Source organism: Podarcis cretensis, assembly GCF_951804945.1.
Source record: "Podarcis cretensis genome assembly, chromosome: 7".
NCBI lineage: Eukaryota > Metazoa > Chordata > Lepidosauria > Squamata > Lacertidae > Podarcis > Podarcis cretensis.
In genome coordinates this window covers 66,653,530-66,681,234 of record NC_137176.1, presented here as the reverse complement: position 1 = coordinate 66,681,234, position 27,705 = coordinate 66,653,530, and the positions used below count along the sequence as shown (strand labels likewise).

At 40.2% G+C, this 27,705-nt stretch overlaps 1 protein-coding gene across 2 annotated transcripts; it reads right to left on the bottom strand.

Annotated features, from left to right (window-relative positions):
- Positions 1 to 5,773: 5,773 nt before the first annotated feature.
- LRRC69 (leucine rich repeat containing 69) lies at positions 5,774 to 25,286 on the bottom strand. 2 transcript variants are annotated; one of them, XM_079984687.1, is made up of 8 exons: positions 24,924 to 25,286; positions 21,431 to 21,557; positions 20,301 to 20,373; positions 19,039 to 19,234; positions 17,700 to 17,771; positions 12,134 to 12,235; positions 9,704 to 9,883; positions 5,774 to 7,907 (listed from the first exon to the last, which is right to left on the bottom strand). In XM_079984687.1, exons 1-8 carry the CDS (start codon positions 25,269 to 25,271, stop codon positions 7,797 to 7,799), a joined length of 1,209 nt encoding a protein of 402 aa, XP_079840813.1. In that variant the 5' UTR covers positions 25,272 to 25,286; the 3' UTR covers positions 5,774 to 7,796. The 2 variants fall into 2 exon arrangements, with proteins under 2 accessions (XP_079840813.1, XP_079840814.1); XM_079984688.1 differs by lacking the exon at positions 17,700 to 17,771.
- Positions 25,287 to 27,705: the final 2,419 nt, after the last annotated feature.

The following is a 27,705-nucleotide window of genomic DNA, read 5'->3' as shown; positions in this document are numbered from 1 at the left end:
CACACTGGAAGAGTGGCAGATGCAGCTGATGGACTATATGCAACTGGCCGAGATGACTGGCAGAATCCGAGACCTGGGAGAAGAGAGGGTTGAAGAAGACTGGAAGAAATTCAAGATTTATCTACAAAAGTATTGTAATTTGGTTGAAGGTTAAGAAGGATGCTAGATCATAAATAATTGCCTACCACTGAATTAGATTTGAAATTGACGATAAGTGAGATTGAGGGAAATATAAAATTTGTGGAGAATAGATCAAACTAATTGAACAAAATTTAAGAATATAAACAAGATGATAAATTGCTGGGAAAAATCTATAACGATGTAAGTGGGAGTGGGAGACGTGAGGGAGTCCAAAGAAGTTCTGGAAAATGTGTTATGATTCATGTTATATTGTTTATTATTTTTGCACTTTGTATTTTAAAAAAATCTTAATAAATATTTATAAAAAAAAAAAAAAGAGAGATTCCCTCGATCTATGAAGCAGTATGTAAATTGCCTAAATAAATAAATACATGTGCAGATAACTCTAAGAGTGTGAGTTTTATGCTTTTAGGAGATGAGGAAATTTATGACCCCATTACCACTGGATCTTACACATTTTCATCTTCATTGCCCCTCGGTTCTCACAGTCCTGATTGTTTTTAACAAATGTCCCTGGATCCATCAACCTGTACCTCTCAGAAAACTCTGGTTTGCAATGCTAATAGGAAGGTACTGTGCCCAGATCCACAGATCAGCTTGTCTGTCTTCTACCTCTACCTGTTGATTTCACTTTATTTTTCTTCCTTTTATACCAGGGCCTCCATACTTCATTTGCCTCCACTTTTGCTGATCAGAAGAAGCACATAAGAACCGGGGGGCAGAACTTAAAAGGTCATATAAATCCAAAATTCCACACATTTCCAGGATCCAGAGTCAACTTTTTGAATTCCAGACATGATCAAAATCTGCTTTGAAGAATTAAATTTTGGGTTTACTTAAATAAATTCTAGTTCATACATTTTATGGCAATAATGTTATGTACTAACTTGCTGTATCAGTGTTTTTATGGTGTGTGTATTATTTAACTATTCTAAAATCCAGCAATATGTAATATACTACTGATAAATTAGTTTTACCCCTTACATCAACTCTGCTGGCATGCTATCATAAAGCAGCCATGAACTAAGCTTATTAGTCTCTTAACACAGTACTATAAAGTAGCCACTACTTAGTAAACATAGCAAAACATTGTTACTTGCTTTACTACAACAAAATCATTTCTTTACTAACACTACTTTTTGCAAACAGCCAAACATTTAATCATTTATGCTTTGGTCTGGATCTCCCTGTGTAAAGCCTCCAGAGCTACTTAGTCCCTTGTCTCTGCTTCCACCTCCACATTCCACACATCCTGCAAGAGAGGCACCAAACAGCCGTCCTACAGAATAGATTAACAGGAATAATTTGCTGACAGTTCATTTATCAATACCTAGAAATGGGTGTGAGTGGAGCATCTTCTTCCAACAAGTCACAGCCCATCTCTGAGCAGCAAATCTAGCTTTGACACCATTTACTGCAGGCATAGGCAAACTCGGCCCCCCAGATGTTTTGAGACTACAACTCCCATCATCCCTAACAGGACCAGTGGTCAGGGATGATGGGAATTGTAGTGCCAAAACATCTGGAGGGCTGAGTTTGCCTATGCCTGATTTACTGCCTTTCCTAAAATGTGTTGTTCTCTCTTCTGTGACAGTTTTGATGGCCAATTATCTTATCAAAATAAAAATACAAGGGACTCTGTTTCTTTAAAATTCTGGTTAGACTATCTTTCTGAGAAGTTCTAGAAGATTAGTCATATCAATCAGTAGGGAGATAAGAGATATAGCACCTTAAGGTAAAGGGACCCCTGACCATTAGGTCCAGTTGTGGCCGACTCTGGGGTTGCGGCGCTCATCTCCCTTTATTGGCCAAGGGAGCCGGCATACAGCTTCCGGGTCATGTGGCCAGCATGACTGAGCCGCTTCTGGTGAACCAGCACATGGAAACGCCATTTACCTTCCCGCCAGAGCAGTACCTATTTATCTACTTGCACTTTTGACATGCTTTCGAACTGCTAGGTTGGCAGGAAGAGGGACCGAGCAACAGGCGCTCACCCCATCGCGGGGATTCAAACCGCTGACCTTCTGATAGGCAAGTCCTAGGCTCTGTGGTTTAACCCACAGCGCCACCCGCATCCCCTATATAGCACTATATACACATATACAGTTGGCAATATTTTGCTAGGCAAACAAATAGTGTTCTTCTCACGTACAACAATATACAAAATAGGTTGTTACTAAAGTGCTATATAACAACCTATTTTGTATATTGTTGTAGGTGAGAAGAACACTATTTGTTTGCCTAGCAAAATATTGCCAACTTTGACTGGAGGAAGATCTGCTCTCTGCCCTTTTAACTATTAGATGTTGGGGCATCGTGTGCTTGCAAAATGTGTGCTTGCAATTGATCAGTGGTCCCTCCATAGGCAACAATCCTCTATAGAAGACAGTCCAGTTTATTAGTAGTATGACAGAATACCTGTGTGGTATTCTAGGCCATGGTTGGGCAAAACATACATGGAGATCTATTTAGTTTCTTTCTTTCTTTGGACAATTTATATGCCACTTACATTTAAACAAAGCTCTAACAAAGTAGTTTAAAACTTTCTGAAATAAACAACTACAAAAAAATGTCAGAGTATTTCTACCTTCTATAAACAAAATGAACAACTGGAAGATCCTCTTCAGCATCCCAACAAACATTACAGTACACTTAAAAATCGGCTACAAAAATACAAAGGAAAATTAACATAAAACAGCCAAACAACAGGAAGTAAAATATTATAAATGCATATCAACTAAAAAGTATAAATTCTACAATTTAAATAACACAATTGACCAAAATAAAAAATCAACACTCTATCCAGCCAACATACATGAATCAATTATCATTAAATAAATAAATCCAGTTAAATGTCCATCCCCCTATACAGCAATAAACACAATTTAATCTAACTGCAGATAAAAATACATGCATACCTACAGGTAGAGGATCCTTTGGTGGTTTGCAGTGTATTGGCAAGGCAGTGTATTGGCAAGACTCTGTTTAACAACAGCAACAACAAAATGTCCCGCACCACAAAAAAAAGCTACCAGAATTACTGATCCATTACAATCCAGATTATGGATAGGAAAACTAAGGCCCAGGGACCAGATCTGGCGCAATCGCCTGCTAAATCCGGCCCGCAGACGGTCCAGGAATCAGCATGTTTTTACATGAGTAGAATGTGTCCTTTTATTTAAAATGCATCTTTGGGTTATTTGTGGGGCATAGGAATTCATTCTTTTTTTTTCTTTCCAAAATATAGTCCGGCCCCCTACAAGGTCTGAGGGATAGTGGACCAGCCCCCTGCTGAAAATGTTTGCTGACCCCTGATGTCGATACAGATTTGTACATGCAGATGAAGATAGTCTGTCACCATTTTGAATTTGGCTTGGCTCCCAATCCATTATTTCACACCTGGCTTGGTTGGTGGGTGGGGTTCTAATAAAAAATGAAGTAGATAGCACAAGTGTGGTCTAACCAAGCTTGCATGTTCAATTCATAAGACTTGGCCAACAATCTGTGGGAACTCAGATTGCACCTGAAGCCATATCCCAGAATTCTCTGCAGCACATCAGATTACTATACCATATGCTCAGGGCACATTGCTTTGGCAAGCACAACAATGTGGAAAATGATCTCTGGAGTTAGAAAGTTGCAAAAGCCCAGCTGTATGCGGGAATAACAAGTCAATAAAGCCAAGAACTAAAGGTAACAGGATTACAAAGCATGTTTTGATTACTGTAGCTCCAAATATAAAGCTGATATGCAATACCTGGTGGAAGAGTCATCTTCTTCTCAGACACCATCCTGCTATGTCCACGACAAGCCACATTTGAATGTGTTTTCAAAGGAAAACAGCAAGGGGGAGGGGGAATTCCCTCTAAGTACACCTAAGCTCATGAGTGTGTCTTAAGTGGCTCTTTGGATCCTGGCCACAACACACATAAATACACAGTCAAATGCGTATTTACTTTTTCATTAGCCGAATCAGTCATAGCCATTGTCTGAGTCGTGAAAAGCACGTCAGGACTCGTCTAGGTAAAAAAGAAAAAGGTAAAGGACCCCTGGATGGTTAAGTCCAGTAAAAGGCAACTATGGGGCACAGCTGTCATCTCGCTTTCAGGCCAAGGGAGGTGGCGTTTGTCCACAGACAGCTTTTCCGGGTCATGTGGCCAGCATGACTAAACTGCTTCTGGCACAACGGAACACCGTGATGGAAATCAGAGCCCACGGAAACACCATTTACCTTCCCGCCACAGCGGTACCTATTTATCTACTTGCACTGGCGTGCTTTTGAACTGCTAGGTAGGCAGGAGCTGGGACAGAGCAACGGGAGCTCACCCCATTGTGTGGATTCGAACGGGGCTGAGTGTTTTCTCCTTTTGTGCTTGTCCGAGAGTTTTTGCCTTTGCCCTTCCACTTCACCCTGGAAAACCCACTATTTAGCACTAAATCGGAACCAAGGACAATCCACTGAAAATCCGATTGCCGTTTGTTCCAATTCAGCACTAAACCATAGGTTTCCCCAGGAGAAAGTGATGGGGTAAATGGAAGTATTTCTTCCAAGTGTTCCAGTCCTTTATAGGGGGAAGGCACCTTTACTTCAACAACACTCATTCAGTACTTTGAAAACAGCACTCTCACTGCCACTGCAGTTGTTGTTTCTCTCATTGCATTAGGAATGAAAGCAATCCAGTATGTTCTGTAACTTTGAAAACACAGTCAAGCTGCCAAATACCGTATTTTTCGCTCTATAACACGCACCCGACCATAACACGCACGCAGTTTTTAGAGGAGGAAAATCCGTAGGTATGCCACCCGTAGGCATTCCCTCCATAACACGCACAGACATTTCCCCTTACTTTCTAGGAGGAAAAAAGTGAGTGTTATGGTGCAAAAAATACGGTATTTAATTTTTCATAAAAATAAAATTGACCCATGAAAGAATTAAGCCTGGACAAGAAAAGAGTCGTTTTCTAGTGATATCTCATAATGGTATTTCATTTTCTTTATAAATACTTGGATAATATATTTGTTGCATTTTATGCTACACTAATTTAGTTTCCGTTAAGAATGATTACGTAAGAGAGCCACTGAAAAACTCAAGTAAATGTAAACAAATGTGAAAGTTCTTCTCAAGTTGTTTCAAAAGGGTGGATTAAAAAAACACAAGCACTGCTCCCTATTGTAACTGAAAGGGATGTCATGCGCTTTCATGGTATCTCAGCAAGGATAAGCCGGAAAAGTATTTGGCACAGGCATCTTCTTTGTGGAACAAAATATTATGGCATGTTGCAAAATGTAGACACTTGCTTCTAGGGCTGGGGTTCCTTCAGATACCTTTTCAAGCTAACTAACTCTGAATCCGATACCTGTACTCAAGTGATGCGGCAATCAATGAGATAAATGGATTGCAACTAAAGCACCACTGATTTCAACCATTCATTCATCCTTAGGATAAATTTGAAGAGTTTTTCCACTTGAATAAAACGTCAAATGCCTTTTTGGTCACATTGCTTTTACTAAAGAGTACTATTTATTTGACAGTTGAATCAATAGACCTTTTTGAATCCTTTTGCTCACTATAACTGTGTTCAGAAAAAGCAAGTATGAGATGCGTTTTCAGATAATACCGTGTACCAATAAATATTTTAAACAGGGTCTTTATTCTTCCCCATATTGTAAGCTAAAACATACTGCCTAAGAAGTGCTGTTTCTATGTAACTATCACTTGACAAATGCAATTACATTTTGAAATCATTATGCACTAGTGAAGAACTGTGTTTGAGAGTCTCCACTTCAGACATCTGTTTCAGTGCTATTTTTCTAGAAAAAGAGAACATCTCTTATAATGGCAATGTTGCCCACCTGAGAGGAACTGGCAAGTTCCAGCTGAAAAAAGCCCTGCTGATTCTAATTTATTTTGCACACCCTTGACCTTTGTCAAAGGAGGGTGGGTGCAAGCTGGGGCCTGTACTTGAAAAACTGAACAGTATTCTAGATGCTGACATCAGCTTTCATTCTGATGTCTCAATCTTCAAGACAGAAAACACATTTTTACAGCTTTCTTGAAAATGAGCAGTGTGCTAAGCTGGGGTTTACACTTGAAATGCTGAATGCTGTCTTGAATGTGGTCACTAGTTTCATTCTAGGAACTCACTTGAGTTTCGCTTGATTTCCAAGTCATTATGTTACATAGAGGGACGCGGGTGGCACTGTGGGTAAAACCTCAGCGCCTAGGACTTGCCGATCGCATGGTCGGCGGTTCGAATCCCCGCGGCGGGGTGCGCTCCCGTCGCTCGGTCCCAGCGCCTGCCAACCTAGCAGTTCGAAAGCACCCCCGGGTGCAAGTAGATAAATAGGGACCGCTTACCAGCGGGAAGGTAAACGGCGTTCCGTGTGCTGCGCTGGCTCGCCAGATGCAGCTTGTCACGCTGGCCACGTGACCTGGAAGTGTCTGCGGACAGCGCTGGCTCCCAGCCTATAGAGTGAGATGAGCGCACAACCCTAGAGTCTGGCAAGACTGGCCCGTACGGGCAGGGGTACCTTTACCTTTTGATGTTACATAGAATGCTTTCTCTTTAAAAAGGGGCGAGATCGTATACAAAATATCTGCAATTTAGGGAAGTACATGGTTCTACTTACTATTTCAAATTTAAATACATCTTTCTTTGTTTAGATCAGAACACGAATGATCTCTGTATGTAAACAGTAAAGTCAATCCACATGCTTAAATTTAGGATCAAGTTTAAGAAACAGCCCTGTTTTCTGTAGCACTGCAATTAATTACATGAGATGAGAATGCAAACTGCAAACCAGGAGGAATTGCAGCATAGAAATACTTTTTTTCAGTTCCGGCACCTCTCAGGTGGGCGCCTTTGCCATTATAAGAGAACAAGGCGAGTTTTCTAGTAAAATAGCACTGGAAACACTGAAGATAAAACATGCAAAGGAATAAAAGTGGAAAAGCAAGCAAGCATGTGAGCATCCTATCAAACTGCTTGCTTCTCCATGGAATGTTCTTTTTTCCAAAGGTTGCCAGGATACACAGCTTTCTTATAATCAAAGTTCCTATGAGCAAAGAAATCCTTCTTAATATGTACCAATTCCCTTTCTTTTTAAAAACGCTCCAACACATTTTCTTCTGTGTTGAAAATTATGCATGCCAAATGTTAAAGCCAAGTTATAAACTTCTAGAAAACAGGATTTATAATGGAAATCAAGCACTACGTAATCACTGGACACACGTTAAAAGTGTTCTTTTGCAGTTTTAAGGTCTGACCCTAAATCTTCAGGGGGGGAGAAACACTTATCAGAATTTCAGATTAAGGTGCATGGATCATAACAGAGAAGCCAAAAGAAACCACAGTAACCTAGGCTAGTTAGAGTTTACATTATAAAACTTTTACCTCACTGTTAAACAATGCCATTAACTTCATCCATTTTCAGAAGGAGAGTCAAGGCTGCCAAAACACACCAACTGCACAGCTGTAGGAAATAATTCCTGCCCACCACTAAATCACTTCTCTGCCACCATTGTTCCAACACAACTGTGTATTTCACATTGAATATGGATATAGCACAAAATGCTATATTCTGTTTCTGTTCTTAAGAGTGTCACAATAGTTGCAACTTGCCAGCTGGGTGAGATCCTGGGTTTATTGCTTGCTCTAGGGTACAGCAATCCCAAAGAGTTCGTGGCCGCTGTGATTAAAGCATTTGTATGAGCACAGAAGTGCCTTGACAGGTAAGAGCTCCAAGTTTCTGCTAGTCTTCATTCGCTTTTTAAAAGAAAGGGGAAAATATAACAGCATAACTGTTAGCGTATTTTACAGAGCATATTCATTTTTATAAATTGTAGCGATGTATAAATTGAGGGGTCCTCATGAACCTCTCTGACACAACACAGTCAACCCTTGCATTCAGATTTGCTCAGACAAAATGAACAACAAAGAGCTGGCAGAAATGATGTTTAAAATTAATAACATTTGTGTCAGAGCTATAGTTGCCCTCGCACATTTATCTCTAAATAGAAAGGCAGCAGGAATTTTACATCTGCGAAGAACAATCCAGCGCTATGTAATCTGGTGGGGAAATGGGCCAGCAGGAGTCAAGGGAAAGCTAATTTACTGGATGGCATTCAAAATTAGTAATTGGAAGAGCAGGACGGTGAAACTGAAAATCAAGATGTTATACCCTGTTGATGAGGTGTTAGGAAACAGTGTCAGATTTGCCACTTCAGCACAAGCCTCAAGAAAGGGCATCATGCAGTGTCCTTTCAGAGACCTTACCCAGGAGAAATATTGATTCTATTATGAAACATAATATTTTATGTAGAGATTCTGTCTGAGCTTCCATGATCTTATGTCCTCCCTTAGTCCAGAGATTAGCCCTAGCAGTCTGTGTGTCCTCCCCCTAGTGACCCTTTCACCATGGTAGTGGAACTGCCAGCGGGCACTATCAAGTTATGGTTCCCATATAAGGAACCATACTGACATTTGCATGTGCACAGGAGGAGGTACTGAGTTGTATACCCCATGGTAACAGCCACAGATGGTCCAGACCTGTGGTTTTTATGATATCTAAAACAACAACACCCGACAAACCAGGGTTTCTGAATAGCTACCAAACCAAGAACTGATTATTTGCAGCTGCTTTGCTATAATACCTAGAATGACAAATCTTGGTTTGAGATGTAGCAGAAGGGTACTGTATGAGAAAAGTAACCCTTAGGTTCTGCGTGGCACATTTAAACTGGCCACTGACCCTGCCTAGGCCTCAACCTAATTGCCAGATCAGGTTCAGGGGCCACTGTCATGAGCTTGTGAGGCTGAAATGTGTCTCTGAAGGACGGGGGGCGGCAGGATGCAAATTACATAAACAAATGGAACGCAATCAAAGAAAACACGAGATTACAGATGAGATAAGCGAATTAATAAATAACAGCAGAAGTGGTATTAAAAAACAGAGAAAGCTGAGATAGTTTAGATAGGAGATGGCTGGCCACTGATGGAAACCAAATGCTGAACCAGAAGTATTCTCCTTATAACTGGGACCCAATAATTTTTAATGCACACGCTATGCAGAACTGGACAAATTGACAGGGAAGATCAGATATCTACGAGATCAAAAGTTTATCGAGGACTGGAGAAAGTTGGTGGACTATTGGGAAGACATAAGTGATAGAGAAATAACGTTAGTGGCATTTAAAGAAGCTCTGTAAAAGTCAAAGAGATATTGCAAAAAAGAAAAACAGTTTTTAAAAGGTTATTTGAAAGGCAATAGTGAAATTAAGTACTGTGTAACTAAAAATCAAATTCGGATGATTGTCAGAGAGGCTGAGGGAAGTCCAAAATTGGAAAATTTGTTAAAGCTGAAAATGTGATATGTTATATATTTTTATTGTGGAAATTAATAAAAATTATTTTTAAAAAAATTTTTTTTTAATGCACACGTGCAGAAAGAAAACAATAGATTTTGAAGGTGCTCATGGAAAACATGCCGCAGCAGAACCTAGCAAAAGTCTGGTGATGCAATGAACCCAGCTTTAAATAATACATGAGTCAGGAAAAATTACCTGTCTTATATCCACGAACTGTACACATTCCAGCCACATGCCCAGAAAGCCACGTCTGCACTGAGCACATTCTTGTTTATGGGCAAGCATCTTCTGTGCATTTAAGTTCTGCTTTAGCGCTCTGTGTAAATTAAAGTTTTTCTTTTCCAGTTGATCAAGAATAAATCTTGCTGTTAGTTCCTGTATGATTAAAAAGACAGAATAGCTTATATTATTCAAAAGACTTGCAAGAGAACCTCAAAGTGAATGCTTTTAACCCCGGACACTTAGCAGGAGACTCTGTGAGCATATGACTCCATATTTTAATAATCTCTTATCCAGATGGGCCTTGTAGCCTTTTTACCCCAAGTTGCACAGCTCTGTTTGCAAAAGGCTCTGCCTGATAGGGGTAAAAGAGTTGTTCTCTCTATCTCCAGACGTGCAGTAACCATGAGGCACTGTTAATTTATTGTAAAGGATAGATCAGGTGCCACATTCAAATCTAGCTCCAGGAAGGGCGTTTTTCAATCAGTGTCCAGTGGCGTAGCGTGGGTTATCAGCACCCGGGGCAAGGCAAGTAATTTGCGCCCCCTAACCCATGGATTTGCGCCCCCTAACCCGTGGATTTGCGCCCCCTAACCCGTGGATTTCCCTAACCCCCAGATGTTGCGCCCGGTGCGGCCGGCCCCCCCTGCACCCCCCACGCTACGCCACTGTCAGTGTGTGTTGATGGAACTTGGGTGGTAACTCCCTGTGTTCCTATCTGAACATGTTCCTTTTTCCTGACAGAGTGCTTATTAATTTCACAAAGCATGCTAGACTTTTCTACCCACAGACAGCCAGTCTTTTTCCTGACAGAGTGCTTATTAATTTCACAAAGCATGCTAGACTTTTCTACCCACAGACAGCCAGTTAAAGAATTCAGTGCTATTTGTATAACTATTTACATGATGCAATCAATTTTAAAGCTTCCAAATTAATCTGTTATTTTACAATTTGAGCAAGAATTCAATTCTAACCTCAGATTAATACTGAAATAGCTAATCCTTTTTGTCAAAGATGTCCTGAAAATGCTCAGATTGCTCCATTCTGTTTCTTTTCCAGCAAAAATACTTATTTTGTAATTATGAATGATTCGCTGAGCTCTTTGCAAAAAGATATATGCAGCCCCACCCCAAGGAGGTTAATTTTGTAGAATTTGGAAATAATTTCTGTTTTTTCTTTAAAAAATAGATTTGTGTTAAGGTCTTTAAAAAACCAAGTTAGCTTTTAACTTATTACTCATTGCAAAATCATTAACTCAAACAGAACCAAAAAGAGTAGCCATAGAATCCTATGGGAATATAAAATGGCTCACTGTAAGAGAAAAGCAAATTTATTTATAGCAATTGAGATACAGTTTTCTGAAGCCACACAATACACAATATACATAGCCATAAAGTACATTTACAGCCTTTCACAGACACATTTTTTCACAGACCCACTTGTGGATGTGGTGTTCAAATTCTCAGCTCGGTTATTGTTAAAGGCTTTATTCCAAAATTCACTACATCGCCTAAACACATATCAGACTACAGGTTAGTTCAGAAGTTCACAGCAGAGCTCCAAGACACATGGCTAGGCATTAAGCTAAGACATTGTCCCAATACTCGCCACACTCAGGGCCTTGAAGTGTTTTTGAGGTGCTATCATCTGGGGAAGAGTCAAAACCAGACCTTATCAGGAAGCTGGTCTGCTTTCAGCTGCTTAGAGCATCCTTCAATGCAATAAGAATTACTTTTGTACTATATGGTTCTTTGTAAGTCTTGGTGAAATATACACTTTGTCTACCTTATTGAAAACTTCTTCTCATTAATATACTGTTGTTACAGTCCTGTGCCTTTCAGTGCTTTTTTGTGGCTGTTATATAGAACTGTGCTCTTGTATGTGATTTTAAATATCTTCTCCATGTATTTCAGCATTTTTCAATCTTTGGAGAGTTGCATAGGTTTCACTAACATTTTGCTCTTTAAAAGGATGGGGCAGAAACAGTGTTCATTCAGTGTTTGTGCTCTTTAAAAGGAACGGGTAGAAACAGCTACTATTAACTTTTTTTCCTCTGTACTTAAATACTGTTGGAAAGTGGTTGGCTTCCACCATAGCATCTATTATTATTTTCCAAGAAATCACTACAATTTATCAAAATCCTGAAACTTTAATTAACTTAATTTCAAACTCTGTCCACCAGACTAAGGATCATTTTTAGTAAGTAAAAATATCTCTTGGAATACAGAATGGTTATTTAGAATCGTTTGAATGACAAGGATTTGGATTACTCTGAAATCTGAAAAAGTCATTTTTAAGCTATAGGGTGGTATTCAACTAAGTCATACCCAGAGATGACCCACTGAGATCTATGGAGTTAAGTTAGTCCATTGTTATCTACAATTTTGAAAAGTTTTCTCCAGTAACCTTAAGAGTCAAAATGTCCTCCTCTTGTATGGCACTAACTGGATGTTTCTGAAGCAATGGATTACTTTCACAATAAAGTTCCTCCAGTTCAAGATCTTCCATCTGTTCAAACAACAGAAGAAATACATCAATACTTTCAACAAAATGTTTACCAAATGTCATTTCCAATGAGAAGGCGGAGTGTTTTATCTCCTGATCAGATAAAAGTTGCAGGCAACTTCTTGTAGCTTGGCAGATCAAATTCAGGTCACAGGTTAGCCACCCTTATTCTAAAGAGAGGTCAGGAAGGAGCATCTACCCCATGAGATCTCCAGCTTGACATGTTGATACTGCTGGCTGCTTTAGTATTAGACTTTGATTGCAGTTGCAAAAATAGGCATACTGACTTGGAAGAAAGTCCCTGTGAACTAAGTCAGGGGCAAACAATTTCATGTTCAATTCATTGATTAAACTTGCATCTTTTAAAAAAATAGTAATAGTAAGCACCAAAGGGGTCTAATCAAAGTCTGCAGCTGGTGCCCCTCCAGTCCAAATATTAAGCACTGCTGTCCTCAGAGGACTCCATTGTTGAAGTCCCAGAGAGACCAGAGGCTCCGTTGCTTAATTGCAGCCGGACATTACTATAGCAGGTGGCACCCTTCAACTGAAGAACTACCTTCCTCTACAGAAGAGCTTTCCAAACTGTGTGTCATGGCATGCTAATGTCGGCTGCAGTGTGTAGGTGTGTCACATGACTGCTCCCCACACTCCTCCCAGGGCTGGAAAGGGGTTAAGGGGTTTGCTAGTAAACCTGAATTACTGTGTCGTGAAATGATGCATGTCTAAAAAGTGTGTCACGAACAGGGGAAAGTTTGGAAAGTTTGGAAAGCTCTGCTTTACAGGGCTAACAACTGGGATGTAGCTGCTACCATAGTTGGTTTTGTTGCTGAAGCGGTATCCTATAACACAGTCTGAGATTCACATCCAGCCTGAACTTCACCTTGCCTTCCTCTGCTTTCAGACTGAGCCTTGCCTCACCTCATCTTGCATCCCACCTGTGCCTACTTAGCATTGTGTTGTTCTGCACCTAGCCTGACCCTCACCTTACCACAAAACAAGACAATGCCACCACCCATTTTCCAGCCCTTAGGCAGGAGAGACTGTACAGGGCATGGTGACTTTGGCAACAGGACTTTCCAGCAGTCCATTATGTGCAATGGGCTTACAGTGGTGCCCCGCAAGACGAATGCCTCGCAAGACGGAAAACCCGCTAGACGAAAGGGTTTTCCGTTTTGGAGGTGCTTCGCAAAACGAATTTCCTATGGGCTTGCTTCGCAAGACGAAAATGTCTTGCAAGTTCCTGCGGGTTTTTCCCCCTTTTCCCCCCTTTTTCTAAGCCGCTAAGCCGCTTATCTGCTTATCTGCTAAGCCGATAAGCCGCTAAAAGCCGCTAAAAGCCGCTTATCTGCTTATCCGCTAAGCCGCTAAAAGCCGCTAAAAGCCGCTAATAGCGCTAATCCGCTAAGCCGTCAATGGGCTTGCTTCGCAAAACGAAAAAACTGCTAGACGAAGAGACTCGCGGAACAGATTAATTTCGTCTTGCGAGGCACCACTGTACCATAAAACTAGTAGCTGACCGGGGGGGAAAGCTACTCAAATGGATCTGGAAGAAATTATTCATAGTTAGGCCATTCCCACTGTCAACTGTGTAACAAGTTGAGTTATTATACCCTTGATTTCTAGAGCTACCGAAGGGACCTGACACACTGTGCTGTTTGCTGGAAAACCATTCAAGAATGTATTTTTTCCTTATGGTTTGATGAAATTTCTCTAAGTAATTTACAAACCATCTTGAAATAAATGGTACTGATTCTTTGTTCCTTCTGTAATGATTACTATTCCTCTTATACACATTCTGGTCTATGAATACTTTCCAATGACAAATCAGTAAAAATTATTTTAAATCACAAGTTCATATGCTACATAAGCAAATATTAAGTGGGCTCCTTTGAGAGGAAGCGCATAATAGAAATTTGCTTAATAATATTGCATTTAGTTTAATTTGATACTATGTGGTTTTATGAAACAACCTAAGCTTATCTAACTCTAATGTTTTATTAGATAGAGCATACAAAGATAGGTAAATCGATAGATAACAATTCTGCTGATATTATATAAGCAACTACTCAATGTAAGCAAAGCTAGAAGACCTTGACTTACTGAGAACACCTGTATTAAACGTATAAACACAGAGAGAGGATTCTGTGCAGCTGGTATGTCTGTAAAACCTTTTATTGTCTTTCCACAAATGAAAGCTTGAGATTTTGTGACATTAAAAAGTTCATACCTCCAGGGCAAGATGAGTGAATAGGCAATTACATTCTGGGTCACATAGTCTGTAGCAATCACCATAAAAATATATCACTTTCTTACAGCTTTTTTTTTTTTTCAAATTATAACTATGACAGAATCTTTGAGGTGTAATCCAAAATCTCCTTTACAAGAAACGTCAAAAGATGATTTCATTCTCATAAAATATAGTGAAGAACAGATCAGTAAGTTTGGAACTCTTGAGTTCTATAGCTAGCACAGGTTCCACATAAAAAATGACTACTAGCTGTTCATGACAATGAATTTAGCAGATATTTATTAATCCAGCCAAAGTTAAAACTCTTAAAGCCCATTGATTTCAATGGAAAAGTTTTTAAATGTGCTAACACTGAAAACAGTGGGACTTAAAAGTGCTTAAATTTAGGTCGATTATACCAACAATTGTTTAAAAGGCTCAGCAGGATATAGAAGGCTACGTATTTGTTTGCATTTTCAGCAAAGCATAAATGGCAGTTAACTGTTGCAACAAGCACAATTCTTCAATAATTATAATCTGGGCAGTTGTGTAATAAGAACTCTTTAATAATTTTTAAAGTAACAAAATTAAACAGTATTGATATGGTTCTAATGAATTTTTCTATGCATACCTACTTGGGAGAAGGAAGTTGCATTGAACTAAAAAAATGTTACTTCAGAGCAAATATCCATAAAACTGACATGTTCAACACTTTCAAATCCCTTATTTAAATGCTAAAATATTGAAGTGCTTAACTCTGCCTCTTAAACTGACTTAGGGGCTAACTGCATCTTAATGCACACATGTAAAATTAGAGTCTCAAGACCACCTTTCAAAAGTTAGATGTACTCAGCTGTGTGTGGATAGTGCCAATTCTTTTTCCATTGGGAGAAATACTCATTTCTTTTCTAAATCTAGGTCTGTTTTGCTGCAAATATCCTTTTAAAAAATGAATCCTTTATTTCTGTCCAAATACAAATTGGCTCACAGACAAACTTTACATTCCCCCCACCCCCCATTATGTGAGTTTTATAGTTCAAAAGAGCCATATTTTCATGCCAATATACGCACTGTTTACATTACAGAATACTTGCAACCTTTCGTTCCTTTTAATTTACATAATTCTAGTACATGTAAAATGATAGGTGCAAGAAGGCGTTCTAGTTCCAAAATCTATTTGGTTTGATAACATGCTTGTTTGGAGTTTCATAATTTTTTGAATATTTTCCTTCTGAAATTTTTTAAAGTACAGCCAAAATAATCTAGAAAAGGGCCTTTGCACATGTAAAAGTATAATGTATTCATATGAGAACACTAGTTCCTCAGTAAAGTATTTTCTACTGTGCTCTCAAATGGAAGAGATGAATTTATTTTGTCCATCACAGGTGTCAGGTGGAAGACTAGAAAGCCACTTCTAACAAGTGGAAGGATAGTGGCTTCCATTATGAATGATAAACTCATCAAAATAAATAGATAAAGCAAATACCACAAAAAGAACCCTTTAGAAAAGTACTGCTAACAAATCATACCTAATCAAACTTTATATTTAAATGCTATACCTTAAATTTGAAGTTGATTACTTGAATTCATAGATGGGTATCTCTTGAAACAAGTTTCAGAAACTGAATTCCTAAATACAGGCTTTCTTATGCTTGCAGATGGCTTCTGGTCTTCTTCAGTAGTTGTTTGTTGCTAGTTAAAGATGTATTTTCTATTTTGCTAGCAGTATCGTTTTTAATAGTTCCATTATGAATGACTCAGTTTGCCTCGACACCCCTGAAATTGCACATGACTTGCACCATGCTACTCTTCTATTTCCACCGGGAATAGTACGCATAGTACAGCATGATGAGTTAAATTCACTGCTTCACACAACAGGGTAGAGTTTGCTAACGTAAAGAAACAGGCCTGGACCAAAGCAGGAGACACAAATGGTACCCGCTTCTTCACACTAAATAACAGAAGGTTCTCCTGTACAAGCCTAGCTGAAAAGAATGGATGTTGCGGATTTCACATTCCTCTTCATCTTGATGTTGCTTAGAAAGCCCTTTCCTGGATTGTGCCCTATAGGCCAGACCTCTGCCTTCCACTCTGACTTCTACTAAAATTTAATGGAACCTATTATCTCTTGCCTTAGGCAACTACCACATACTACCTCATATTAGGGTCGTTTTTTGGTAGGGAAGCTGAGTCATTAATGTCTAATGGCAGCTCTTTGCATTACTCATCAAATACATTTAATTCTGGTATCAAACGAGTGCTTTCTGCAACAATGCCGTGATCTATTCAGGTACACAAATATATGAAACACACATGAGCACAAGGGGATGCCATCCACGCTTCAGCAGCAAACATAGTTGTAGTTGCGAAAAAGAAAAAAAGTTTGCCATGTAATGTACCTGCAGTAGGAAATCACTTTGTGGTTAAAGGCTGTTGGTCAGATAAACTGGAATATTGTGAAACCATATACAAAGACTGAACATTTAAACGTTCAAGAAAATTATTTTCTACGGGTGAACTTTTCCAGTTGGCTTTTCTGTATTAGTAAGAAACGGAGTTGAGCAGTGTGACATTATGTAGTGCTGCCCTCAGGCGTTTGCTGATATTATTGCAGCATGCATTCAAACATCCTCTGTAAGCATTTCTATATATTGGGTGGGGTTGGGGTCCAGAGAGCTGTAGGTATACTGCCCTTCACATTGGGCACTTTCCTGCCTGCTGCTCCAGTTACTAGAATTGCCATCCTTTGCTCAATCACTTTTTATGGTATATCCATATTATACGGTTGTTAACCAACTGCATCCCAGTATTTTCTGACTATTCTTGCTGGTATGGATCTTAAGGTAAGTTAAAGACATTCATGGAATGAAAGTTTTCTGTCCCTTCATTTTTCCTTCCTCCCTGCCCCCTCCTGCACTACCTGTGTCACCCACAAAGCCTCTCCAGTAGGTTGGGAGGCCCTTCTGAACAATGTGGGATGGGACACAAAAGGTTGGTGGCAGAACGAAGGATTCCCCTAAACTGAGTGGAGGTCCTGCTAATTTGGGGTGAACCTCCACTACCCTGCATAGTTCAGGAAGAATCCACATAAACAAGAATCCAAATCAGGTATATTTTTATAACTAATACAAACATATTACTAAATACGCATTCCTGCTTCATGTTTCTGAAATCCATTTTACTAATTTTCATAATGTACAGATTATTCCACTGAAGAGATCTATTAATATTCCTACTTACTGCTGTTGGGAAGATCTGGATATTGTTTCCAGCTACATCTAGAACTCTAAGCCTCTTCAATTTGCAAAGTCCCTAGTGAAAAACGATAAATTTAGTAAAAGCCAAAGGAGCCTTAGCAACATTAAAGTAAATTATATTGACTCGGACATCAGAGGTGAAAGGACAAAAATAAAACAGTTGTCAGAAGTGGGAGAATAAAAACAGGGAAAGCTGAAAATGTATTCTAAGAGGGACTAGATTTTAGTTGGTATTAAAACAAAGTATTTAGAATATTTACCTCTCTGGGGGTATGTTTACAAATTGAAAATTGATACAGAAGGTAACAAAAGATGACATAGATGATAGAGGTGAGACAGATAGGGAAAGAATATGTATTTAGGTTATTTGCACTTACTTAGGCAGAGGGCTTATTCACACTTCCGCTTATGCCATGCCTGGAAAGCATGGGTCCAAACAGTTTTCCGCTTGACTCGTGCTTACTAGGCATGGGTCCAGGTGGTTTTCCCCTTGCCCCACTCCTTTCCAAGAGAAAACCCACTTAGGCTGGAAGAAATAGCAAACCAGGGAAAACCCAAATTGCCATTTGCTCTGACTGAGCGCTAAAGAGCAGTTTTCCCCAGGGGAAAGCAGCGGGACAAGAGGAAGTGTAGACAAGCCCTTAGTTTCAGTAGTGAATGGTAACTAGGTGGTTCTGCTAAAGGCTTCAAAGAAAAGGAGGGATTTAAAGGAAGAGAAACACAATATCACAGTGGTATTTTGGAAAGCAATTCTGGGCATAACAGGCAGCAAAGCAGAAAGGCAAGATGAGGTTCCATCCAAAGCAAAAGCTATTTGCCTTTAATCCACCCATGGTAATTCTTCATTAATTGTAATGTTAGGGTATTTTCAGGGCTGAGCATTTCCCATATGGTGAATATCAATAATGTGCTTATATGAATTCCCTCCACCTTCTTAGTTTAGCAAAACATAACAGATTCTAGGTTGTAGCTAACTAAATTCTACTCGTAGTAGCAGTAGTAGTAGTAGTAGTAGTAGTAGTAGTTATAGGCATGGGTAGTTCTTGGTTTACTGACTGTTGTTTGCTGGGAGTGAAATAAAGCATGATCACTGGTTCAGATGTAATGCTAAATCAGGGATTGTGGCTTGCTTCTTCCCAGTGTGAGCAGAGAAGAGCAAACACAGTAAACAATTAACTATGGCTTACCATGATGTGCTAACTGGCTATAAACAGTCTGCACAACACATGGTGATTAAAAAAAAAAAAATCCCTGTACAAACTGCATATGACTTTTGTATTGGTCTCAAGAAAACACAGTTTTCAAAGCACACCACTACTCACATCAGGAAGTTCTTCTATTTGATTTCTTGCCAAAATCAAGATCTTGAGTTTTCTCAGGTATTTAATCTCTTCAGGGAGCGCAGTGATGGAATTGTTGAACAAATGGAGTTCACACAACTTTCGGAGATAACAGAATTCTTTGGGAATTTTTTGCAGTTGGTTATTGTCTAAACTCAAGCATTCAAGATGTTCAAGCCTATGAAAGGAACAAAGAATTCCAAGCCTCCAACTCTACTTTTCTTTTGTATGTTTACCAGTGAATGTTGGTCTACACATCTGCATCTAGATAGATTTTAATACAAAACAGGATTAAAAGTTGTTAATTAGTCTATCAAGTGAATGTACCTCAATCACCTTACTGCCAATTAAGGTATAGAAAAAGCACTAGAACTCAAAATTAATGTGGTAGTTTTTAATTCATAGGTCAGAGTTATGTTTCTCATATGTAAGAGTTAACCCTGTAACTAAGCACAATCAACTGAAGATGTAGCAGCCCAATAAGTAACTGTTTATCATCAAAGGAGCAAGTAGGCCTGGCATTGTGAAGACCTTCTTTGAACAGGCTTTTGGGAATTGACTGCTTTGAATAAAAGGGCTGGTGCTGTGCTGTTTTTATTGTAATTATTTGTATGTTTAAAACAAATTTTATATATGTACTGTATATGGTTTTATTTCTATTTAAATGTTTAATTGTTTTTAATTATTGTTGTTTTTCTCTATATTTTTAGTGATTCTTGTTTTTATTTGTAAGCTACCTTGATTCCCATCAAGGAAACAAGTGGGGTATAAATAAGTATATAATAATAAAGGAATGGCTGCTGACATGGATGGAACCTAAACTCTATGAAGCGTACAATACCACAAAACATTATGTTTAAATACCTAGCTTAAGATTTCTATAGGAGCCCTTTTGCAATCCTAATGTAACCATATGAGAACTTGGGTCTACCTGATGTAACACTAACGTGGACAGAACAGAAGCAATTTTTAGTACAGCTAGTGAGTCTGAAACAAAAGAAAAGTAGAATGGATGACTGGGGAGGGCACTGGTGTTATTTTATTTTTTCTGCTGCTATTGTCCAAAAAGTGTGAAGTGTGGAACCATAAGGCATATAACTTGCTATATTTTATTGTTTTTGCCATTCAGTATTAAGGAATATATCACACCTTCTGCCCAGATAAACATGGGCAAATGCTATGTCTCATACTAATAAATAATGTTATAGGCAGCTTAGGTAAAACTTCAAAATTATAATAGTTACCTTTGTATCTCTGGAGGAAGATAACTAAGCTGGTTGTTGTTCAGATTGAGAAGTACTAAATTTTGCAATCCATCTGTAAAAAAAGACAGTTTTAAGATAAAGTATATATTATCTATATAGACCTGAATATGCATTTTAATGCCATTGCATTCCATTTTTGTCATTACAGTGTGTGTGTTTTTATTGATCAACAATGTAACATGGGTGATCATTTGGTTACTAGGTAAGTACAGTACACTGTTTCAAGGGGAATATGAAGTGTTGCCAAAGGAGATAAAGAAAGTATATGGTCAGAGAGGTGACAGGACAGAGTCATGGGAAACCCAAAATGGGAATCAATGATAGGATAATCCACAGTATGGAACAGGAACAATAACAGTCCAGTTCTATACATAGCTGCTTGCAAGAAAGTTCTCCTGAATAAAGGGAAGTTACTCCTAGGGCAGTGTGGACAGAGTGACAGCAAGGGAACAAAATGAGAACAGAAAGCAGGTTTGTAAACTTGGCTACAACGTCATAAGCAGCCTAAATCTCACTGATTCCCCATGCAGTTACATATATATTAATTACAAACATTGTACATTTGGGGAACTGAGACTATTTAGGGCTACAATGTTTAGTAAGACAGATTATTAAAAACATTTAAACGTAGACTCCTTTAAAAATGTCATAGAAGACTGGCACCATCTTAGAAATTTGCCTTATCTTCTGCAACATGTGTATACATCATCTAAAAAGAGTGCATTTTCTCCAAAACTATTAGGGTTTGCTCATACACAAATTTATTCAATTTGATTCACTGATGCTACAATCCTTTCCCCTCTAAATGACTTTTCCTGCTGTGCCTTGTCTTTCAGATTGTCAACATGAAAAGAGGAGATAGGAGATAGGAGGATGTAGATCCTCCATTGGCTGAAGGGTTGGGTAAAAGCGCTTTAATTAAAAACTGGAAGTAAGTCCCATTTAATACAACAATGCTTGTTTATGAGATAACAAGCATAGATTCAGAAACATGATTTATCAACTCTAAGTTTTTATGGAGCAGAATTTCTACAACAGAATATATTATATGTCACATTATATACACTGAACAATAAAATGATTTTGAGCAGGATGTGATATGAGCCTACCAAATATTAAGGGTGATATTCTGGTGATCTTGTTTCTAAACAAATGAAGAGTCTGCAAAGACTTGAGGTATTTCAGCTGCTCTGGAACCTCCTCAAAATTATTATTTCCCAAATTCAGTACCTTCAACTATAATAAAATATTTAATTAAACAGCCTTGCATCATTTCTTTCACCAAAACATCAGGCACATATGAAGAATCTGCTGGATCAACCAATGGCCCAATTAGTCCAGCATCCTGTTCTCACAGCAGCCAACCATATGCATATGGGAAGCCCCAAAGCATGACCTGAGCCTAGCTGGTATTCATTTACTTAAATAGGTAAAGGTAAAGGGACCCCTGACCATTAGGTCCAGTCGCAGATGACTCTGAGGTTGTGGCACTCAGCTCGCTTTACTGGCCAAGGGAGCCGGTGTACAGCTTCCGGGTCATGTGGCCAGCATGACTAAGCCGCTTCTGGCGAACCAGAGCAACGCACGGAAATGCCACGGAAGTACCTATTTATCTACTTGCACTGCGTGCTTTCGAATTTACTTAATGCATTTACTTAAATTTACTTAATGCATTTACTTAAATGCATGCTATTAAATACTAACTTAAAGCTGAAAACATACCCAGTAATACTGGAACCTAATTCCAAATATAATGTTCAGCACCGTGTAAACCCCCTTAAACACACACACACATTATTAAAACACTACTATGCTACACAACATCCTGTTGTAGTATTGCTGGGCTTCTAGAATCCTAAATCTCCATTCTTTTTTATGACAACAGTCACAGCTCATGTTTGTACATGAGGGAATCTAGTCAGTTTCAGTCCATTATAATCAGTTTATTTGAAAACTAAGAAAATAAATACCCTAAATCCAATATTTTATTTTAAAAATAGCATATTTCACCAGATCACACTGTGCTTTTGCAGTGTACCTTATGCTACAGAATGTGGTTTTGCCATTTTCTCTGTAAGCACTTTTCTGCACTAAGCCTCCTTTCTGTCTGTAATATGCTGTGATTTTAATTAGTTAGGCTATACAGAGCTGGTTGAACTAGGTTTGATCCATCCAAGTTACTTGCTTTAGTTGTGCCCAAGAGTTTGAATACACTCACTAGGAATTTTAACTTTTCTTTCTTTAAACAGTAGGCCTGGAATCCTATCAGAAACTGCATCCTGAAATGATGAGACAAGTATCTCTTTCTCTTCCAAAACATGAGTTAGGAAGGAGAAGCAAAGAGAACCAAATACTTCTCCATATAAATCCACCATATGCCATTATGCCAAAGGAGAAAGCATGATAGGACTGCACCCATTCCGAGAAGAGAGGCTGGCACAGTGCTACTCAAAATAATTATGTATTGTGGTATAGCCAGCACTTTCAACAACACTGCTTTCAGCATGAAGTATAAATATTTTACAATTGTGGAAAAATACACACTTTCGTGCCACAGTCATGGGGCTTTGTGAAAGTATTTTGAAGTAATTTGAGTTTTCCCAGAACATTTTTAAAATGTTGTTTTAAAAAGTGCATATTAGTCCCAAGTTGAATTATACTACTGCCAAGTTTCAGTCCGTCATAAAAAGTTCCATAACCACTTTTATGACCCATAAAAAATAAAGGCTTAGATTGAAAGATGTAAAGAACTATTCCCTTCCCTCCACCCCCAATCCAGCTGTTCAGTCAATGCCTTCTACTTGATCCCAGTTCTCTCCTAATTTAATATGATAAATAACCCAGAAACTAAGGGCACTGTCCAGTTAAATGTTGTGCACCCTTAACCCCCATTGATTCTAATGGTAAAGTAGAGCTTTTAAAAAGCTCTTAAATCTGTCACTGAAACCAATGGAGCTTGAAAGTGTTATCTTTGAACACTTGCATCCTCTATGACTATGAAGATTATAGCATCTTTACCTTTCCATTAGCAATCTAAAACTTGATAGTGGCATAAAATTTTGTCGCAAAGACAAATCGAATTGTTCAAAGAAAGCTGCACTACAGTTCGCAAATGCTCTAAAAAAAAAGGTTTTTCGGAAGGAGCAAGCCCAATCTCACTTACAGAAGAACCATGTGTTCCTCTTGTTTTAAAAGCCCACAACACAACTGGAAACCCTAGGACAGGTGTGGCCAACTCCCAAGAGGCTGCAATCTACTTTCTGAATTAAAATCTGTCAGTGATCTACCCCCGTTTTTGGTGGGTTCAGCTCAAAGTTGTTGAGGTTTTTTTAGGGAGGAGGAAAACCCTGTTTTTAGGGGTTCAGCTCTAAGTTGTTGGACATGCCTGCCCTAGGATGATGCTTTGTACTATTGTTTCCCCAATGAAGATTTTGAGCAGCGCTCCATTCCAGCTGTCCCGAAATTACAAAGAGCCGCAGATGACGGGTCACCCCCCCATCTTTGCTGAGCAATGCAAAACAGAGATCCCAAGCCACTTGAGTACAGAGGTAGTGATTGCCCTGGACAGCTTACCCTAGACCCGTGGTTCCCAACAAGGTCTACAGGGGGGCAATTTGATTTTTAAGGGGGGCAATTAAAGAATGAGTTATTAACAGTGAATGGCCTTTTAGGCTTCCTCCACGTGAATAGGAGTTCATTTTTTGAATAAGAAGAATTATATGTCACTGGGGGGGGGGGTGTCAGGATTTTAGAGATGCTTAGGTGGGGCATGGCCAAAAAAAGGTTGGGAACCACTGTGGACCTAGACTAAGGTTACCAGACAATTTACAAATCCCCCGATTTACAAATCAGTCCCCATACAGAATCCATTGAAGTTGAAAAGTGTCCCCGGATTCACTGAAAAAAATCTGGTAACCTTAACCTAGACCTATAAAGGTAAAGGTAAAGGTACCCCTGCCCGTACGGGCCAGTCTTGCCAGACTCTGGGGTTGTGCGCCCATCTCACTTAAGAGGCCAGGGGCCAGCGCTGTCCGGAGACACTTCCGGGTCACGTGGCCAGCGTGACATCGCTGCTCTGGCGAGCCAGAGCCGCACACGGAAACGCCGTTTACCTTCCCGCTGGTAAGCGGTCCCTATTTATCTACTTGCACCCGGAGGTGCTTTCGAACTGCTAGGTTGGCAGGCGCTGGGACCGAGCAGCGGGAGCGCACCCCGCCGCAGGGATTCGAACCGCCGACCTTTCGATCGGCAAGCCCTAGGCGCTGAGGCTTTAACCCACAGCGCCACCTGCGTCCCACAACCTAGACCTATAGGGGTGGCTTTTGAGCAGGTCCTGACCAGCCTGCCAAATGCCCCCCACCTGGCCGCCCCCCACCTTGCACTGTCTCTTTACCAGCAGCTGAGGGAAGAAAAGTCCTACCACTTTATTTTCATGCTAGGTTCATAGGCTAAATAACGCGGCGGGAAAGGCGCTGTCAGAAAAGCACAGGAGCAGGGCTGGGGGAGTGGGGCTGAAAGGTGGCAACCCTAGTGGTTACAGAGATGGAGCCCCATGGCGCAGAATCCTCTTAATCGACCGAAGGATCTGCTGGGCCGCCTCACCCGGCCCAGAGCCTTCATATCCTGAGGCAGCCGGCGCAGGCAGTTGTCCCGCAAGCTCAGTCTCTCCAGGCCCTTCATCTTCCCCAACCCCCGCGGCAGGCGGCGTAGCCCCCGCGCCTTCAGCGACAGGCAGCGAGTCCCTGGCCCACCACGCAGAGCCCGGAGCAGCTCCGCCGTCATGTTTCCTCTCCCTCCGGCCCGGTCAGCTCCGCGGCGCCGTAGAAACCGCGGGCGTAAACAAGGCCTCGCCGTCGCCATGGTAACGGCGAAAGCGGCGCGTCGTCCTGAGGCCTCGCGGCCATGGTAACGGGCGTCTACGTTACGAGGGGTCGCGAGGAGACCGCGCATGCGCAAGAGAGAGGCATGGAGACCGGGGTGGATGATGGGAACTGTAGTCCGGCAATGTTAGGAAAGCCGCAAACAGATGCCCTTGTCCCTGCAGATAAGGAAGCAGGGGCGGAGATAAGGGCGACTAGTCGTGATTTTGGCTGCTTCTCTTTATAAAAAGGCGCAGTAGGAACTGGACAAGAAGAAATGGCATTGTTTGTAGATGGATAACAACAGAACACAAATGCAGGAGTGTAGAAATTACCTATTTCTAGGATGGGGCCAGGAAGGGGAGGCTGGGACATAGGAACATTGGAAGCTGCCTACTGAGTCGGACCATTTCATCCATCTAGCTTACTACTGTCTACACTGACTGGCAGGGTCTTCCCCTGGTTTCAGACACGTTTTTCTCCCAGACCTGTCTGGAGATGCAGAGGATTGAACCTTCCGCATGTGCTGATGCAAAATGACAGGAATAGTTCCACGTACAACATGATTTCTTCCAACTCCATGTTTTTCAAAAGTTTATTTTGCATTTCTTTTAAAATCTTTAGTCCCAGGAACTCAAGCACGGGAAAACTGGCTTTGTATATATTTATATATATGAATGAGGAAAGTGATGCCTGCTTTAAGATGGTGCTACAGCAGGTTTTTCTTTAAAAATCTATTAATCTGTCTGAATAATCATCAGGGCCGTTTTTCAATTAAAAGTTTTTAACTCTGATGAAATGGTGCATCCCTAAAAACAGCACATGTATTCCGTTTTACAGATGTATAAAATCTCCTTCCACCAGCAGCCTCAGCAACTTTTACTGTGATTTGTAGAGCAGAGAGCAAACCTTAAGAGCCCCTCCCCTACTTCATTAACTTATATTTTGGAAATAGCCCAGGCTAACATTGTGGGGTGTGTGGTTTTGGGGGGAGCTCTTCCCTTGCCAGCCTCTATTTGCTGTTGCTGCAGTAGCCATGGTTACTGATGGGGTAGAAGACCCTTTCTGGCTGCTATCAACAACAGGCACTCTGCAATAGAATGCTGCTACTGGGAGTGAAAGTATAAATCAATTCTTACTCTGCTTTTCTATAAAAAAATTATATACAAAGTTGAACCTACTCCTGACCGAACATAATACAGAACTTATGAAAGACCAAAAGAATGGTGCGGAAATAAAACAGCCCAAGGCAGTTACACGGGAACAAATGCAAAGTGGTGGGATGTGGGAGGCTGATTTGCCACAAACTTCCAGATCTTTGCCTCATTTATCTTAAGCAAGAGAAACATTAGGCTGTCTCATGTGGATTTAGTGGAAGACAACAGCAGATCCATGTTTCTCTACAGTAAATTCCAACCTCTCATTTGCAAGTATTTTAAACAGCTATATTTAACTCCAAGTTTCCGTGCACTGCTCTGGTTTGCCAGAAGCGGCTTAGTCCTGCTGGCCACATGACCCGGAAGCTGTACGCCGGCTCCCTCGGCCAATAAAGCGAGATGAGTGCCGCAACCCCAGAGTCGGTCACGACTGGACCTAATGGTCAGGGTCCCTTTACCTTTACCTTACTATTGTGCCAGCCCTGAAGACAAAAGAAAAACTTTCTCTTAATGTTACATATCTGAAATATTAAAAATGCAAATGAGTGATGCTAAGTGCTTTAAATATGCAAGTATGTTTTATTGTTCTGTACAGAAGTTTAATTATTTGCAGGGATGTTTTATAACTGGCAGCTGCATCTGAAGCCCTCCCTGTAAGTAGCAGTTTTTAACTGAAGCTGCTACTTCAAAGATTTGGGCTTTTATATCTTACAAGTGTAGGGCTGACTTAGGCATGTGATGGCTCTCTGTCTGACATAGCTCATATGAAGGTACTGCTTGTGTGAATTAGTATCTCTATATGGCAAGCATTGGTTCTTCCTATTCTTGAAATATGGCAGCATTTGACCTGCTACTGCTCTGAGAATCAGGACAGCTATATGCATGTTTTAAATAAAACGTGGAGGGTCACTTCACAACCAAGTTTGGAAAGAATGCCATGCACTCCAGAGGTGATTGTGTAGGGGCTCTGTTTGAACTGGAAACCAGGACCAGCAACAAAATTCATTTTTATTCCATATTGCCTTTACTGCGACTGCAGAAAGCAGTGGCCATCCTATTAAAGAACAAACAAACTCGCTCTTCAAAATGTCTATGTAAAAGGGAAGGGTTATAGCTTGATGGTAGAACACATTGTTTGACCAGGAAAAGGTACGAGATTCAGTCTCTAGGTAGGGCTGGAAGAGTCCTGTCTGAAACCTGGAAGGCCACTGCCAGTCAGTGTGGACAAATGAACTAGGTAGACTAATGGTCTGACTCAATATTATAGGGCTGTTTCTCATAACCAGGAATGTGTTACTGAGCCTCTGAGGCAGTTACGTTTGGATGTGCAACCCCATTTAAGCTGGGCAGGGAGGTTCTCTGAAGATT

Coding starts and splice junctions, on each gene's coding strand:
- LRRC69 (XM_079984687.1), bottom strand. CDS start 25,271: ATGCGCGGTCTCCTCGCGACCCCTCGTAACGTAGACGCCCGTTACCAT. Junction 20,374..21,430: donor AATATCACCCTTAATATTTG/GTAGGCTCATAT, acceptor CTTTTTTTACAG/ATGGATTGCAAAATTTAGTA. Junction 7,908..9,703: donor AGTTCGTGGATATAAGACAG/GTAATTTTTCCT, acceptor TCTTTTAAAAAG/CGAATGAAGACTAGCAGAAA.